The sequence below is a fragment of the Melanostigma gelatinosum genome, assembly GCF_949748355.1.
Source record: "Melanostigma gelatinosum genome assembly, chromosome: 12".
Lineage (NCBI taxonomy): Eukaryota > Metazoa > Chordata > Actinopteri > Perciformes > Zoarcidae > Melanostigma > Melanostigma gelatinosum.
This window is the reverse complement of record NC_136645.1, coordinates 21,574,844-21,594,373: the sequence shown is the minus strand read 5'-3', so window position 1 is coordinate 21,594,373 and position 19,530 is coordinate 21,574,844. Positions and strand designations below refer to the sequence as shown.

The 19,530-nt window shown below is 44.5% G+C and overlaps 1 protein-coding gene across 1 annotated transcript in view; it reads right to left on the bottom strand.

Annotated features, from left to right (window-relative positions):
* Positions 1-19,530, bottom strand: part of stk32c (serine/threonine kinase 32C) — a 76,402-nt gene that overhangs the window by 50,733 nt on the left and 6,139 nt on the right. Inside the window, exon 2 of the mRNA XM_079280325.1 lies at positions 4,907-4,962. Coding sequence (XP_079136451.1) covers positions 4,907-4,962 — 56 coding nt within the window. The remainder of the gene's footprint in view (positions 1-4,906; positions 4,963-19,530) is intronic.

Sequence of the window (19,530 nt, the reverse complement as noted above, 5' to 3'; positions counted from 1 at the left end):
TTGAAGGAAAGTGCCTGCCCCTCTTCTTTTGTGTAAAGCTCGAGCCAATTGCAACCGATTGTTCTGATGACTGATGCCAAGGAAATTGGCATCATTGGATTTAGAGGCGGAACGCGGAAGTCACTGCGTAACCGCGAGTCATTGGCGAAACCTTCTACTTCAGTGTGTTCAAAGTTCTATTCATCAATGCCAGCAGCACTTAGTGATTCTGTAAGTGTAAATGCGGGGGGAAAAACTTCAGAGTGTTGCCTTTCAAAAGAGACCAAAACCATGCATGTACTCGAAATGGTTCAAGAACAGCTTTCAATTTACTTTGGGTATGCCTTGGATCGGTGTTTTAGGCTAATTTTACTGGAGTGGTAACAGGTTTTAATACATTGACGATCAAATTGATTCGATTGGTCCGACAGAGCTGGCTGACCAGTGGAAGGTTGAATAGCAACAGGGTCAGTGACTGTATGAACCATATACCCAGATAACCGCAGTTATGGAAAGTTATAGTTACACATCGTCTTGAGGGTTAGCCTCCGGTTCCTTGACTACTTCAGTCAAGCTGTCAATCATGTAAGCATCAAATGACTAATTAAAACCAAACTAATCAGACAAATGAACACTTAAACATACATCAGCATGATAAGAACTGCATAAATCAACAGAAATCAACCCCATCGGCTAACGTAGGGGCTTTATGACCTATACTTTGGGGAGCTGTCGTGCCGCCCATCTTTACACACAGTCGGTGGTTGGTAACCTTTATCAGACTGATTTTGAGATGTGTCCAATGGCGTAGATGTAGCAGAAGCCCGGAGTGCGACCTGCAAATGTGAATCGATGACTCCGGGGCTGATCACACCGAGACGCGTCGCTACAGACGCATCTGCTTCATCAACGGCGCGGTGCGACAGTGACGCGGGACTGCGTGCTAAAAAAAGATCACACGTTACACTCGCTCCCTTACATACTCAATAGCTCACTCACATCCCAACAGCTAACTAGCTAACTAGCCCTACCACATCTATCGGCATTAAAACAGGAAGGCAGTGGTAAAGTAGTAAAGCCCGCCTCTTGCTTGACTTGATTGGCTGCCTGGGCCAAGTGTGACATTGGCGCGGGGTGCGACTCTGCGCCTGGCCCTGAAAAGTTTAGATTACTGCGCATCAGTGGTGTATAGTAACGAAGTAGAAATACTTCGTTACTGTACTTAAGTCGTTTTTTTGGGTATCTGTACTTTACTACTTATATTTCTGTTGACTTTTACTTTTACTTCACTACATTTTGCAAAGAAAACCGATACTTTTACTCAGATACTTTTACTCAGATACATTTCCCCTGAAACCTTCGTTACTCGCTGCAAAATCAAATCTATCTTTAGAAACAAAATGAATCATGAGAGCAGCGTCGGGGACTGTGGTGGAACACAGACTGCAAGCAAGCAGGTTTGGTGAATCAGTGGTCCGAGCAGCAAGTGAAATCATTGGTTAATCACGTTAATGCACAATTGCAAAGAAGTGCTCTCAAAGCCGCGGCGTTTTGATTCCCAGGATGCTACATGCTATAAGCTAGCGGGCGACTACCTGAGTATAATTCCACTCTATGATGACTGATTTCATGATGGAAGCAGAAATGGAAGCACCTGCTACTCCCGCAACAAACTACGGTGGTGACGAAGACCAACACCCGTGGATCGCTAGTGAGTTAGTGAGCTGAGGAAGTGTTGACAGTTGTGTAGCACTAGTTGGCTAACGTTAGCTAACTTAACGTTAGCTAGCCACCACACCATAGGATTGACGGGAGCCAAGAGAGCGCAGCGTTAGCATTAGCGTTAGCATTAGCGTTAGCGTTAGCATTAGCATTAGGGAAATCCTTCGCAGCTGTGCGCAAGCTGTCTGTGAGCTGAACACACCGCTACCTGCCTCAGCGGCCTGTGAAAGGCTATTTAGCATCGCAGGACTAGTCTTCAGCCCAAGAAGAGCGAGACTGAATTCTCACCATTTTGAAAACCAAATTCTTTTGAAGATGAACAGGAAATTTTTCAGTTTCAAGTAATGACTGTGTTGCTGCTTTAGTATTGATCATGTTTTGATATTTGAGTCATGTTGTGGATGATCAGATGGAGTTATGATGGTAGCAGTCGCCCAATTGCAGATTCAGCTTGCGCAAAACCTTTATTGTGTTCAAATCAGGCCCATAGGAGTTTACAAGGCAGGTGTCCTTTCTCTAAACACTGACCTGATGCATCAAGTGGATATTTTTTGCTGAACATAATATTATGCATTGGCCCTCTACATCCTCTAGTCGGAATGAGCAGACTTATAAACGCACTGTTACAACTCCTTCATAGTGTCATATTGCTTTTCGGAGAATTGTGATGATAAGTTCATATTAGATGCAAAAGTATACTTATGTACAATATATTATGTTGAACATTGTTGCTCCTGGATGGATCACAGCCAACCCAATTATGTTCAACACAGCTCCATGTCCTTGGTCATGATGCCACAGCACTTAAAAGAATAAACTTCATAATTCTCAAAATTCTGACCCTTTGCTTTTTTTTTAAACAGCATTTACTTGTACTTTTACTTTCAATGAACAGGTTATGATGTTCATTTAATGTTCAGGTTATGATGTACATTTAACATCAGAAAATTACTTTTGTACTTAAGTACAATAAATATCAGATACTTTAAGACTTTTACTCAAGTAGTATTCTAATGGGTGACTTTTTACTTTTACTGGAGTAGTTTTCCAGTAAGGTATCTTTACTGTTACTCAAGTATGGTTTTTGAGTACTTTATACACCACTGCTACACATCTAAAAAGGGCGGTTTGAGGGCAGTTTGTCGTTGAAGGAGCGAGGGCAAGAAAAGCCGTAGATAGAGATGCATCCCCAAATACCGTGCGTAGAGCAAGAAGGAGAGACAAAAAAATAATCGAGAAATGCAGAGAATTTGAGTATAACCAGTGTCTGTCTGCCAGGTTTGCAGATGGCTTTCCTCTCACAGCCTCTTCTTTCTCAGCTCCAACCTACCTCACGAGTCCCCACTGTGCAAGAGTGAGCACGGCAATGCACATTCTCGAACAAACACACACACACACCTACAGTACCGCACACCAAAGAACCCATTTTGTTGGCGCACCTACCCAGGCTGGAATATACAGATCATGTTTCACAGCGCTACAGTGTGAGGTAAACACCTCTACGTTCTGAGATCCACCCTTGACATTTCTCTCACACACCACTGTTTTTGTGTCGTGCTTTTGTATTTTATTACGGTTCAAACAGCATTTTAGACTAATATAGATCATTATAACAACATTTCATTGAGTAAATAATGTAACATCAAGATGATGCGGTTTGTTTTGGGTGCAAAAAATAGACATTGATGTTTGCATCAATGTCTATTAATTAAATAAGTCATTCAAATTACGTCATTAAATAAGTGTTCTTATTCGAAATGATAGTTCTGTCTCGCTTCTGTGCTGACTGGAGGTCGAGGTTTACCCGTCTTCTTTACTAAAGCCCTGCTAACGCACACCAACAAGGCCTCTGTGTGTTCAGTGGACTCACTCTGTTGAGTATTCAGGAACAGCAGGGAGCGCAGAGTGTTTTGTGGCCACAGTGGGCCAGAAAAACACTGACAGGACGACCTCCAACGAGGACAAACTTTATATGGACGTCTCGCTGAGCATCTGGCTGACTGTGCGAGTGCAGTTTGTCTGCATCAAAGTGTGTGCGAACATGACTGTGATGCAGATAAGTGGAAGCCAGCTCTCGGACAAGAGCCGCACCTCTTCCTGCATCTTTCTTAACCAGGAGAGCAGCTTATCTCAAGCTCTTTAGGGTTCACATTTTAAAACTAAAAACATGAACGGACAATTATTTCCATGTGGCTTTTATTCCAAATGTAATGTAAATAATCGAATGTGTAAAAAAAAAGAGAAAAAAGAAACGAGGCCTGCATGGGGCGTATCTCCCGGCTTGCTGCAGATTCCCCTTCAGTATCAAGAGGGAAGTGGCAGCAGCTTGAGGGACCGAAGCAATAAGTAAAACAATTTACATAAATTCACATGGTAATGTATTCAGCATCGGGCAAGGACTTCCCATATAACGGAGGGACGTGTTTTGGAGGGAAAAAAAGATTTTCTTTTGAGGAGAGCAAAGCAGAAAGAATTTGCAAAAAGGCGTGCGCAGACATCAGAGTAATGAACAAATATTAGCCGTGATGTTTGGGATTCAAAATGAAGATAAACGATTCCGATCTCTGGAGCCCGACTGTGTGTCGACGCGCGCGCGCACACACCCGCTGCGCCCTGAATTCATTTCTGGAGTCTCACAAAAGGAATCCTTCATCTAAAAAATTGCCCTGAAAGTCAATCCAAAATGTCAGTTTTGTTTTTTTCAACAATGGCCACCAATGACGATATTGGCAACTGAGACAAGCTTGAAAGGGGCTCTGCTGTAATTTGGTTCCACAATATGCAGAACACACACACACGCACAACAAGTTTTCCTCCCCGCTGCATTCAGCCCAACGTGGTGACACAGCATTGTGCCGCTCTATAATTAAATGGAGTGGGGTTAAAACTCCGAATGGGTCAGCTGGCATGAGATGAAGAGTAAATTGTCTCTCCTCTGAGTGACTTCACAGAAGGAATTACATAAGCCGCATTTATAACTATTGTTAAAATAGAATCATTATTTATCTCTTAAGCGCCATAATGTCATAAGAGCAGAAGTGTAATCGCTCCCGTTCTGCTCCGGCCTTCGCCAATTCTTCAGCGGAGATAATGACTGTGCAGGTCGACTGAAGGCACACACACACACACACACACACACACACACACACACACACACACACACACACACACATCCACTGAGTAAATAAAATAGAGGTTACATTACCTTTCCAAAGCTCCCTTTCCCGATAGCCCGTAATATCTGGAAGTGGTCAAAGTTCACTGTGAGGAAAAAGAGAGGGAGGGTGTGAGTGAAGGAATCCATCAGCGTGGGGTTCAGCTATGAAACAAGGAACAGGACATGTAGAGCAATCGTTAAGTATTAGCACAGTGACACAGTTGATGTTGTTTCGGGCCCGCAGTCCAACGCGTTGGATTTGGATTAACCGTGAGGTTAGGAGTGCCGACTTGAAGCATGAATTTGAGGGTGTTCACATCTACATTATGTGAACAATGCAGGAATTGCAGTTTACACAGTGCCCCCACTTTTATGAGACAGAAAGTAATTGCGCAAGTTAACTTAAAGTCATCGCAGTTGATGGTTAGTTTTCTCGAGGCTGATGCTGCAGAATGTTTAAATATAACATGTTTATTATTCAAAATAACACCATTACTACCGTTCATGAGGACAGTGCCGTGCAAAATCCTGCTAGCTGCAGCAGTGATGACTTTAATAATCATACCGGCACAAAATGAAGAGGAGGAGGCGGAGGAGAGAGTAACGGGGCAGACTGATTCCAGCCAATCCAGAGGAGAACAGGGGCGACAGGTGGCCGAGGATCTCCCAGCAGGCGATATTGCTCGTGCTAGCTCATATAGTGACACTATTAAAGGAGCTAGCCAGTTAGCAGCAGCACAGCCAATGCCGTACCACTCAGATAACTGAACTCGTGTTTGTGGTACTGTTGGCTTGAAATGAAATCCTTCATTGTTGAGATACAGGTGGATGTATTTCTAGCGAGTCCAACCCTCGTGTACAGCCACGCTCACTTGGGCTGGACTGACACAAATGCTAAGATTAGCATTAGCATGCTAACATGATCATAATGACAACAACATGCTATTGTAATGGTAAACAAAACACAAAGTATAGCTGTCATTAGGATATGATGATGGCACTAAATGGAAAGCACAAGGATTAGAATCAGAATCAGAACCGTTTATTGCCATCGTATGTTGAACATACAAGGAATTTGACATGACGGGAGGTGCGTAACATTTAACAACAATCAACAGTGCAAAGTATAAACAAATTAAATTTACAGAAAATATAAGATAAAGTAAAATAAAGTGCAATATAAGATAAAGTCAAATATAAAATAAAGTAAAGTGCACAAACGAACAGATAGCAGGACTATAAACCAGTGAGATGAAGTGTAGTGTGAAAGTGTCGAGTGTAATGGAAGGGATGTGCGGGGGAGTGACCGGTGGGAATTTGTCCTGGGGATGACAGAGTCAGTGGGGGTCCCGGGCTCTGTTAATGAGCCCGACTGCCGACGGGAAGTAACTGTTCATGTGTCGTGAGGTCTTGGTCCTGATGGGCCTCAGCCTCCTACCAGATGGAAGGGGCACAAACAGTTTATGTCCAGGGTGAGAGGGGTCAGCTACAATCCTTCTTGATCACATACGTTATTACAATTCATCCTCAGGGGAACATGAATGTCTGTAACAAATGTCATGGCAAACCATCCAATAGATGCTGACGCATTTTGTTAAAAAAAAAGAAAATTTTAAAAGTTAACCGGACTATGGCGCGAGAGGAAAAGTCAGGGGTCACCACAAAGTAGGGTTCATCCTCTGGGGACCTTGAATGTCTTTCCAAAAAAAATTGCACGGCAATCCATCTAATAGAGATATTTTAGCCTGGACCAAAGTGGTGCACCAACCAATCGGCAGAGCCATCTCTCTTGTGTTGAACACTCGTCAAGCATAATAGTAATACATAATAGTCGCCGTTTCATATCAAATCCATTTGGCTGGAGTACAGAATCAAAGCACATATTATTGGTTTAAGAATTTCTGATCATGCCTGCTGCAGATTCTTTCCTCTCATAACTTTATGAGGGCTCTGTTGAACTAATGACATTAATGAAAATGTCTTACCAGAACTTGAAACACATGAGACATAAAACATTCAGAGCTGAAATAAAAATAAAAAGAGGTATAGCCATGTCACAGAAAATTAACAAAGCCAGGATTAACAATTGCAAGCGTTAATTTAAGTAAATTTCCAAGAAGAAATTTAAAAAAAGATGATCTCTAAATGAAAATCTTTAATTCGGATCCCCAGTTTATCTATTGGAGTACTGAGCGGAGGCAAATATAAAGGAGACTTATTTCTGAAAAACAGCCAGCTCACGGCACTGCAATCAATCATCTTTGTTTTGCTATATTAATATGTGTAATGGCACTGTCAGTTGTTTTGGTGGATGTGTGCTCTGCTTACTGATGGAATCGTCCGATATGTGGAGTTTAAACTCGATCTTGAGAGGGAGGTTGGCTGGGTGGGACGGGTGAGGAGAAAAGCCTTGCAATGATGAAAAAGAAACACCCCGAGGATGTAATGCAACGTATTATATGTTTAAATGTTAATTGAACTTTGTGGTGGGGTGGAAACTCTGAAGGCTCAGCATAAAATATTTTAGGGTTATGAGCAGTCTGCAAAATTTTATGCCGAAGTCCTACACAGTCTCAATACGCAAAATACAAAACTTCATGGATGCAAGCCAAGGCTACTATACACACACACACACACACACACACACACACACACACACACACACACACACACACACACACACACACACACACACACACACACACACACACACACACACACACACACACACACACACACACACACACACACGCTCTGCAACAGACTCCAAACAGCACACTCGCCTCTCTTGCTAACCGGACACACATGCACACGCGAGTAAAGTGGGGCTCGCCAGTACTAGCTGATCACAGCCCAGTGGGGCTCGCCAGTACTAGCTGGTCACAGCCCAGTGGGGCTCGCCAGTACAAGCCAATCACACTACAGTGGGACTAGCCAGTACTCGTCGATCACAGCCCAATAACCAGGACAAGGAAGAACACTCTTGGGGAAAAGAATAAAACGTCAGCGAAGATGCACGATAACTGTGATTAGTCATTAGTAAATCTTCATTTCCTTTGTACTATTGAGTGTGTAGTTTATAGGGAATAAGTGAATGATTTTGGACACAGCCCTGGACCATTTCTGTAAGAGAAGACATGCCACTCTGTTTGGTGTATTACAACACATGTGAAGCCAGTGGTGACAGTTGCTAAGCTATAAGCTCTCACTTGCTACAGCTTGTTGAAACACAGTTAATTGCTTAAGTTATGATTGAAGTTGCAGTGGTGGTTAGGTGTTTTGTAATATACTGTGAGTATTAGACTTGTAGTGTAAATGTAAAAAAAAAAAATCTGCATTGCTACTGGTTTAAACCAGAGAAATCAGTCACCGTGTTACTATGTGCTGCACGTACAAATGTGGGCTGATGAGCTACCAGCGCCCACCTCCCCCTGGTCCTCTGTGTGTGTGTGTGTGTGTGTGTGTGTGTGTGTGTGTGTGTGTGTGTGTGTGTGTGTGTGTGTGTGTGTGTGTGTGTGTGTAGCATTGCCACAGGCAGATGTGAGCGCAGCGGGCCTGTCGCTAACTCATGCAGCTCCTCCTTAAAAGTCATTCAGCTTCTGAAGCGCACATCCCGATCTGCTCAGCCCCCCCGTCTGTGTAGACAAGGAGCGATCATGAGAGACGACGGCGCACACCGGGCTCCTCCAGGCAGACCCGCTGCCAGCTGACCTATACGGCCCCCAGGCTGGGCGGGGGGGTAAACCCCCACAAGAACACACAAGGTGCGCTTTTGTGGAAGCTCACCCAGAGAGGATTCTCCCCGTCAGTCTCTTAAACACGGCTAATCCTCTCGCATGGCACGGCTCTGGCTGCACCCCGGTGCCAACGCACAGAGATGCTGCGCCGTGAACGAGGCTACCCGAGAGGTATTAAAAAAGGTAGAAGATAAATGTGAAGACAATTGTACATACAGGTGGGTAGATTCAGCGGCTCCTCATTTCAGATGAGGCTGACAGACCAGTGGCAGGTTTGTGCAAAGTCAGCTGGAACAAGATGCAAAATCAGCAACTGATGCCACGAATGTGATCGCAGTTTACAGAACCTGATCCGTAAATATACACTTTACCCCCCCGAGATCCATCAGCCTCCAGACAAAACAAATATCATCGGCAACTCCTGCGAATCTGAGGAGAAACGCTCGATCCATGATCTTGAAAATAAAGAAAAATATGCCCCAATTCTGTGTGCTATACAATATCAAACCCAACAGAAATCTGTTGTAGATGAAGCCTCGTACATCCCACAAAGGCAGCAGGAATACCTTACAGTATATTATTCAGCAGGACTGCTTAAAAAATTAAAACAATAAAGCAGTCTCAACAAGTATTGAAAAACAGAAATCAGAGCAAAGTGAGTGAACCCTGAAAACTGACTTCACAGTCACACTGCAACTGTGTCGGATGGTATAAGCCTCGGCCTACCTGTGTAGTAACAAATCAATAAATAAAATGTAAAGGGATTTGGCAGAATCGGAACATGATTCGACTTGACAGAGAGCACAATTAACCACCACATCAACTTTTTTTCCTTTCTTCTTAGAAGACATCGATCGTCCCCAGTATCACAGTACCTCCTTCACAGTATGAGTCATCGGGTGATGGGAACAAATCAAACCCCCCCCCGGGTGAAAGAAGCTGCTCTTTAGGATGCCGTCAAAAAGAGACTTGGGTCTGTTCTCAGGGGATAATTAGAGTGGACGTAGCAGTTTCCTCTAAACCGTTGCATCATGGGCTTTTTACACCGACTCAAAACACAACGTGGGGCGTCGCTGGACTCGTCTGACCGGCGGAGTCAAACAGCACGGGTGAAGTGTTGCAGCTCAGTTGATAGATGGGTTCACAGAGAGCGGCACAAATGGTTTTATTATTAAGCGGCGGCGTTGAAGGTTATGTTGTTTCTCTCCTTACACGTGAACTCTATGAGCACGTCCTGTGTGTTTTACTACCCTTCAGTGTGGTTTCAGTGGGTGCTGCACAAAAACAAAGACAAAAACGACGGCCAAACCCTTCAGACAAGTGCAGCGTGGAGTGTGGGGTGAATGTGATCTGCCGTGGACACCGTGGGAGAACGACAACTTTACCTCTGTGGGGGCTGGGAGCTGCTGACATGCCGGGATGAAACGCTGAGTAGGCTCCACTGTGGGCCCTCACTGGGTGATTGGCTCCCGTGGAGGGGGCTGATATTGGCACAAAGCCCGTGTCAAGGGGGCATTGAAAGTGCGAGTCTGAGAGGGTCTGAGAGTGGGTGTGCTCATGCACTTAGACCCTCAAATAGAGCCAAAGGCACAATTCGGCTCTCACTAAAAGAGGTTGTTTACTTCTACGTAGTACTTGTAATGAGGTCCTCAACATCACTTTACCTAGAGACGCAGGAGACAACTTAACAATCCTATAGCTGCATGCTACAGTCACCAGTATTTTATTATATACTTATTTCAGCTTCCTTTCTGAGAAATCTATAAGTTTTCTCTAAATACTACACTACCCATAAGCCTTAAATTTGATCTACAGAATGTATGTATCGAGGGATTGACTCCACACGGCTCTCAACATGGCGACACGTATGCACGGCCGGGGCCAGCTACGTAAACAGAGCACAGACGAGCTGGGATTACAACACACACACACACACGCACGGAGAGCAACTTTACTCCACTATAGCTTTACATAGAAAATAGCTGTTTCATGGTATATTAATGCTCTGAATTTCAAATTCAGTACCTTTAATGTACTAATGTTTATAAATTGACGACTTGTCTAGGCACGACTTGGGGCTTTAAGTGATGTGATACAAAAGGGAGATCGACCTGTTCTCATATCTGTCTAGCTCAGGAGCAGCTAAACAATTACAGCAACAAGATGATAACCTTGGTAGTGGTGTATAATGCCGGTACTTTATACAAACTGATCAAAAGAACAGCCTATTATTTCTATGACGATTGCTCAGATAAGAAAAGATAAGTAGAGTAGTATGAGGAGAAACGTCAGGACAAGATAAGTCAAGATAAGATAGAAGATAAGATAAGTCAAGATAAGATAGAAGATAAGATAAGATAGAAGATAATATAACTCAAGATAAGATAGAAGATAATATAAGATAAGATAAGCCAAAACAGAAAGTACAAAAGAGCAACTGAAGACTAAGTTACGAGGTAAAGTGGTGATAAATAGCAGCAAAATCAGCAAGTACAGCCAATTAATGTCATTAAGTACTGACCCTTTGTGTTTATCTGTAATAATATAGCAACATAATACAGTACATTATGTAGTAAAGCAGTACAACATGATAAAATATAACGTACTAGAGTATAGTATGGGACATAACTGCGGTTCAATTGGGTTTTTATCAAACCCAATACTGTTCCACTGTCACCTGACAAGCTGAGTTGGGATGCTACCGAGGAATGAGGAGGAGGCAAAGCACTATCCTTATGTGTGTGTGTGTGTGTGGGGGGGGGGGGGGAAATCTCTGAGATACCACCTAATACGACGGAGCCACGGTTTCGCCGCGCTCGATCCATTAACGGCCCCCGAGGGATGTGCTGACAGGGCGGAATTCGGGGGAAGACGGAAATTGACGTTCTGTCACCGTAACACGTAGAGATGCATCCATTTAAAACCCAGAGTGACCGATCCACTCGCACCTTCCCATCTATGCTCGGTTTGAAAAGTGAAAGGAATCTCTGAGTACTGGTCAACACTGACAACGCATATTCTCTGCATATATAAATAAAATACTCTCTATGGATACATAACTTACTTACTGCTCGTCAGCGACCAGCCTGGACCTGTGATATGTTCTATTTGCTAGTAAGTTTACACGGGTCGACCCGCGCAGCCACCGCTGGAATCTAATTCTACAAATAATATGAAGCCTACTCGTAAGATTTGACTGGGCATGAATACTGGGTTTAAACAGAATGAATAGACATGCAAACATAAAAAAACCCATGCAGCATTGATTTAGAATTCAGATGTCAACGTTATGAACGACGCTTCGAGTTATTCGGTGCAGCTCTGATTCATTCTTCAAGTAAAAGTAGGTGCTCTCTACTCTACTCTGATCCTCCCATTTGATTTAGCATGGGTTTTACACCGGATGCTCTGCCTTCCAGAGGAAACCAGAGCATCTGGAAGAGACCCACGCAAACACAGGGAGAACATGCTACGTTTTGCAGAAGTTGCAGTACAAACTGGGAAAGAGTGCAAGACAGAGTGCAAATACAGAAAACAAACAATAAATGATATCAATAAGAGGCAAAACCAACACCGAGGTGTTCTGATTATTGACTGCTTGCTTTTTAAACAGCGTTCTGCATATAGTTTCTACCTGTAACAATGTGGTAGACGGATACACGGTTTGCAAAAAGCCCATCATGATGGCAGAACAAATCTCAATATTGAAATATTGGTCATTTAGGAATATTTGAGTGAGGCGCAATCCCTCTCTAAACAGAAGACAGAGAGAAGTGGACTCTGAAATGTTAATGCGGAGTACATTTAGAGCGCGACATCAAATCACACTGAGTGAGTGCACCCCCTGTGGATGAAGCCCGTTTGGACCGGGATCAAAAAACCTCCTAGCATCGATCCCTTCCTGCTCCGGGTCTTTGGAGAATACGCCTCTGCTTCTAATCCCATCCGCCGCTGTCTGCCTCTGTGTACAAGCCATTTCTCAGATTTCGCTGACAGGTTTGCGTTTGCGTACATAGAGCACGTCGGCGGCGGGCCGCGACGAGGGAGACGCTCTTAGCTGGAGTTCTCGTGGCGGTTGTTTACAGTGTTTCTACAATGAGAGCATGTGACACTTCAGCGTGACGCCGCGAGCATCATAGTAAGAACCGCTCTGAGCGGAAGAAACTAAATAGAAAACACTGTTTGCTTTACAGCAGCATCTTCTCCCACGTGACTCCTGAATATTTTATCGCAGCAGTAAGCCACACTTCATGGCCTGTAGTAGACGAGCTGCTGGGACACACTGGAGTCTTTGATACCGAGCAGCCAATCGAATGCATCGAGAGGCAGATGAGACCAACTGTACGATTCGGCGCGCTGTAAATGCAAGACGCTTTGCTTCTTCATTCGTCAAGCTATTTGAGAGACTGAGCTCTGTGGTTACAGGCCATCTTGAGCTTGACCTCGCACTGATCTTCTTTGAGCGTTTGATCGTTACTGTGTGGGGGGGGGGGGGGCTACTTGCAGGTTATTTTGATCAGCACAGCGGAGGCTGCATGTTCCTTGGATGGCGATAAAAAGGAAATACGGTGGCTTGATTGCAAGTTGTTTTAAGACCGCGCTCTTGGAGGCACAACTGTGTCCACGACTGTGGAAACAGTTTACACTGAAACACTTTTCTTTCTTTTCTTCATTTCCACAGATGAGTTGCTTGTTTGTGAGAAAAAACAGAAGTGCCACCTCATTGAAACACAGAGTTTCTCTGTTTACCCAAGAGATTGATACGTTTGCTCAAGGTTTACTCCAGAACCGGTGACAACAAAGAACAAATGCTGGATGTCGTTCTGCGGCGCGCTGAAGGGGGGGGGGATTGACTTAAATCACTATCATCGGCGAGCAGTCATCATCATCATTTTCTCCTTGTTACGCCAGGGCACTAATACAGCCATAATTGCAGCCTCTCTCAACAGAGCATCGCATGAATATTCATGAACACCACAGAGCTCAAAGTCTTTACAGGCGTGACGAGTGCGGCTATGGATCTCAGCTGATAATTAGAGGACGGGGAGATGTGAGGGGGGGGGGGGGGGAGAGTCCATGTAGTTGTCTTTTGAGTCTCCTTGCTTGTGCATTAATGAGCGTTTTTGTTTTGTTTTCTATCTTCATCTGCTTTTATGATGACACAAAGGAGTCACACCGCTGGAAAATGTAAGCAGCCATTAAGGCTTGATCTTGACAGTTTTTTTGTTTTCGCTCTCTCCTTTGCTGTGTTTGTGTGCCTTCACTCATGTGATGAACCTTTATTCAAAAACAACCAGCGGGACATGTGATTTATACGCCGTACCTTGTTGCTAAGGTTACTCACCAAATTAGAATGAACTTGAACCGCCGGTGCCAGAAGATCGATCGGAGGGTATGGATGTCAACGATCAAAGTTTTATTATGGGGCGTTTCATTGCCGACCGACACCGATTTTCTCCCCCAGCAGACATACCTGTTTATTTCTGCATCCATCACTCACACAGCCCCGTCTCCCCGGACCCGTGTGGACGTGTGCACCGGTCACGTCTCTTTAATGCTAACATGACACGTCCGTCGTCCTGCCGATTGCGGTGCCGCTTCACTCTGCTTCTACTTCTCACTTTTCTTCATTGGCGGTTGGCAAACCAGCTTAGATGTACATCACCACTGGTACTGAAGCAGTGTTTCCTCCTGAAGCGTGGGAACAGGTCATATCACACGTGGCTTGCTTTCAGTCGCAGAATGAACCAGGACCGAAATCTAAAGCGTTTAATAAATTTAACCTTGTGTATCTGATGGAAGAGTAACATCCACTGGTTGACCCATGGCCACATGTACCCCCTGTGCTTTTATACTATATTTTAATACAAAACACACACACACACACACACACACACACACACACACACACACACACACACACACACACACACACACACACACACACACACACACACACACACACACACACACACACACACACACACACACACACACAGGTAACGCAGTTGCAATATAATGCAAAAACAGTCCTAAACTCGGTACACAGCGTCCTGTCGTTGTAAAGTTCAATGAAGCGTGAAAAGGCTGCGCGGGCGTCACGTAAATCTCCACAAACGGCGAGCCGTGCCGCTGAGGATGACCGAGGAGACGTGAAGACGGACCTCTACGCACAGAGCAGCCACTACGGGAGGCCGAATCGCACATCTAAGAGGCTGTCGAGACGAAGGGGGAGCAAGAACAACGGCACTTCAGAGGATGATTCTGCACTGCAGCATGGGGACTCTCGCACGCACAGCACTGCCACAAAGAAACATCTTCTGGACCGTGTGAAAACTTCTGAGGTTACCATAGCAATGTGTCCCTTTGTGTGTGCGTGTGCTACATTGCAGAGCCGCCACATCATCCCCGTGTCCCTGCATTGGCAGAATAAATTCACTGTGATTCACAACTCCTGGGCAAAGCATCGGCACATTGTGTATTCATCATGTTTTGGCTCGTCAATAAAAACACAGGGAAGGCATTGTGCTGGGGTTTACGGTGGACCAGCTATCCCATGTTGTCATATCTGAAGTGTTGGTGTAAATTACTCCAGTGGGAAAAAAACATGGATTAATTGGACAGCCGAGACCGACTCCTCAAAAGGTCATGGTCCCACAGCAGCAGCCTGAAACCAGGTCAGCCCCCACATGATCATTGAAGCTGAGGGGAGGGACGGCCCACTCTGGTGCCTGGCTCCTAGCCAGAATCCAATCACAAAAACAAGCTAGCAGCCACCTTTAGCGAGTGAACCAAACATGCTAACCAACTTAACAACCATTCAAAACCAGACGGTGTTCACAACGTTTCCACAACATAACCAAAATACTCTCGTCCATAAACTACCGTTTGACCGTTAATATGATTGTGAACATAGAGGGCAATGTTATCTATTTTAGGGAGCTAATAGTCTGATAGACTAGTTCATTTTCAGCTGAAGGACAGATATGAGAATGTTGAAATATTCCTTCCAGGACATTTTACCGGTCCTCTCATTTTCCATGTTTTTTCAACACAAACAACTGGAAAATTGGTGAACTGTTTTCCAGGTTTTCCAGGAAGAGTGGGAACCCTGATATTCCCTATTTGACCATGCACAATGTTCCCTGTCTTATGAGTGTTCTTGATTGAGTAGAACATGCTAACACTAGCTTAATTCTGGAGCTTATTCTTATTGTGTAAAATACTGCAGGAATCGGCTACACCCTCGACCATCCTGTTAACATTAAAACACGCGTTGACATCATTGAAAAGAAAGCTGCCGATGGTAGACCGTAAACACTATGCAGCTCAGGTTATTACTTTTTAGCCTCTCAAGGGTAAAAAGTACACTGGAGGCTAAATAATGCATCTTCACAGCTGTGCCGCCATCAACACAGAACAAATTATTCGAGACAGCGACCAGGATTTAAGGTCATTTTCAGTGACGTGTTTAAAATGCAAACATATGTTTTAGGCATGTATTAACCAGAGGATAGAGGACTTATATCATAATGTATTAACCAGAGGATAGAGGACTTATATCATCAGTGTATGGCAAAGAGAAGAAACGATTGGGTTTAAAGGTGGGAGGAAATGGACACTGTGGCCTGTTTCTTTCCCCTTCAGCAGCTCCATTTTGAAGCACGTGCAGGACACATTGTGTCGTTGCCCGGATACACCTGACTTCTGTTCGTCCTCACAGGTATTTAGGACAAGCCCTGGAGCTGTATATTGAGTTTGCCAGTCAGGTGCGCGCTCACATGACGCCTCAGGCCGAAACCCACGTTTCAAATCCCCCTTTCATTGTTACACAACACCTTTTTTCTGTTGGTTTTTAAAATCGGCTGAGACACCTGGAAGTAGCAGTGGGACTGTTTCTGTGGACCTTCGATCGGAGGTTTGTTTGCATACACACTCCCTCGGGAGTGTAACGGGCAGCTGGAGAGGAGCCTCTGTCAGATTCAATAGTGTCATATTTCAGCGGCCATTCACTGGAGAGCGTTTCAAGTGTGGATGCGTGTGTTTGTGCACCTCCAGTCGGTCAGTGTGTTTGCGTGTGTGGAAGTGACCTGGTTTCTGTTGGCTGTCTGAAGTAATCGGGGATCTTAAATGTCATGTAAATGAGACAAATCGGTTTCCCAATGAAGAAAAACAGATCTTAAATGTCATGTAATTGGGGTGAGGGATAAAGCCACGGGTGCTTTCTGCAGCTGGAAGAAAGTAAATATTATTATTTGTAGTGGTGCACAACAGTATCCAAAATATGAATCCAAAACAGTCGGGGGGGGGGGGGGGGGGTTAGGGGAGAAATCAGATTACTGACCAATTGGTTTTACAGTAACACGCATGTTAGCGCTGCGATTCCTCCCGATAGCCTTGTTTTTTGTGTGCATGTAATCGTAATGAGAGTGAGAGAGACCCCACAAGCGAGCTTAAAGCTCTGCAATGAGAAGTACAGCGGTGGCAGGATGGTGCAGTACTCCGTCCTCTCGCAGCACCGTGAGGAACACACTCTCCTCTGACCTCGTTCTCTCGCTTACATATCAAATGTCAGACGGAAGGCCAGAAACAAAAATTGGAAAAGAAAAATGAAAGGGCATCGCGGTTTAAAAAGTTTGCATACTTTTGTAATCATAGAGTAAGACATTTAAGATCTTACGATAGTCTGAAACCGTGTTGACTTTCTGAAGTTAAGAACCTTCATCTGCTGCTATGGATTTTATTATTTTCAAGGAATTACTACACCAAATCAATATATAAGTCAATAAATCATTGAAATTGATTGTTGGCTAAACACCTACACAAAAAAGGGATTGTCCAATCATAGCTGAGTAACTGTAACAAGGCACGGATGATGTATTTTTGCGCAGGCAGAATAATTCCCTGAACACTTCAGCGAGCAAGTTTTGTTCACAATAGCTGAAGAAAATAGGAGCATCTCTGAATATGTACAGTCCCTCGCTCTCCAGAACGTTACTTACAGAAGTGTTACTGGAGAACGTTCAAACGAACCAAACGGGGCCAGATTGACCCCTACACACTTCAAACTGCGAGACATTTACACGCCTGAAAGAAAAACAGAGTAAAGAGAGACGGAGGGCGTATGAACCCGTTGGATGCCTGTAGAAAAAGTTGCTATTCAACAGATGACAATAACAAAGCATTTACATTTTTGAAAGTTGACACTGACTTTGTGACAGTTAAAGTAACTATTAAGGGGCTAATTTTCAGCTAAAGTCTGGAGCCTTGCTGTTAATTACAGTTATTAGGAAGAAAATCGGAATCGGCATGTAGGCCACATTTTATTTAAATATCTGGAATCTGAATCGGCTAACAGAATTGCAACCGGCCTCTGCTTAACCAAAAGTCAAGTCACACAGCCAACCAGTCAGACTACTGTTCTTTAAAATTTCAACAATTTTGAAATGGAAACAAGGCCGGGATGCTAAGATGTGCTGAAAACTGGTTAAATTGGTTTCCATGGGATACAATGTCTGGGCTGGCTGCTAGATTCAACGCAAGGACCCCAGAGTTTGTTTCACTGTGTACAGCGCAGAGGCCTCCCCACAAACACAGTCAGATACTACACACACACGCACACACACACCATGATGAAAGGATTACAGAGTTTTACATCTGTCAGTCTGTCAAGTAACTTGTGTGGACTTTGAGCCTTCATCCTCCTCATTTGCTACGAGGTTGAGCACGTGCACAGTGAGAGTACTTACAGTTAGTTTCATTCTGTTTCTCCCAGGAATCGGCGAGGCACAGGGAGCTGCTTCTCCTCCCTCTGTCATGAATCCAGCTCAGTAATCAAAGCAGCGGCAGTTAACTGAATCGGGGCTATAAGCAGTTATGTACTTCTCCATAAAAGACCTGTATACGACCCGAGGGCCAGGTGTCGAGCTGGCCTAGGAGGCATCACTTGTGTTTGCCTTATTAGACGCTCCCCTTATTAATTCCGCGCTTTAATTTCCCACGACAAAGACGGGCGGATTGATGGTAGACAATAAAACCTTGCTTCGAAAAGGTCGGGAGCGCGCAAAATGCAGCAGGGAGGAGAGACAAAATAATCAGCAGACACTCCTCAACCCTATTAAGCCCACTTCAATTACATTCCCCTTGTCCTGGTTCCATTCCTCCCTGCACACACACACACATACTTCTTCCCTCTGTTGTCACCTCAGCATCGAGCCAAGCTCGTCTCTTTGAAGGCGCCCTGGCACTCGAGCCGCTACAACTGTCATCACCTGCACGTCAACCGGAAGCAAACGAGGTTACATAAGACCGGAGGGGCGGACCAAACGCACCCGAGAGGCGTTGTACCCGACGTGGCAGAAAAGGATTTTGTTCGAAAATGAGAAAAGAAGCAACCAGTACGACGTGACTGACGGCTTTGGACATGTCGCGGTATAAAAAGGCACACAGGGGTACGTCAGGGAATGAATAACAGCTGAATTACATTTGGCTGCTTCAGCGTCGCGGCCTGGTCGCCGTGGCCTCACTGGGACCGTCGAATGGAGCGGAGCCGTCATCAGTGTTTTTAGTAACACCTGTGGGTTTTTGCTATTTTCACGAGTCAAAATGTCTGCTGTGAATCAGAGCCCACACAAAGCTGTCGGTAGCAGAAGGTGCAGTCGGTCAGATGTAAAAACCCTGTCAGACCTGACTCACCAGCAGTTTGTCATTACTATAGTCAACGGCCACCTGTGCAGCTGTTGAATAGAAACATAAACACCACTTTCAAATGTAATGAGCACACTGGAATCATTTTGAGAAACATCAAGTTGAAATGAAAGGTGGTATTTTCATAAGTGTGAGCTAAATTGGACCATTAAAATGTCTATGGACATCTTTTCAGGTCTGTAAACGACGAAGAAACAAAGAATACCGGTAAACCAATCGAAAAATGCA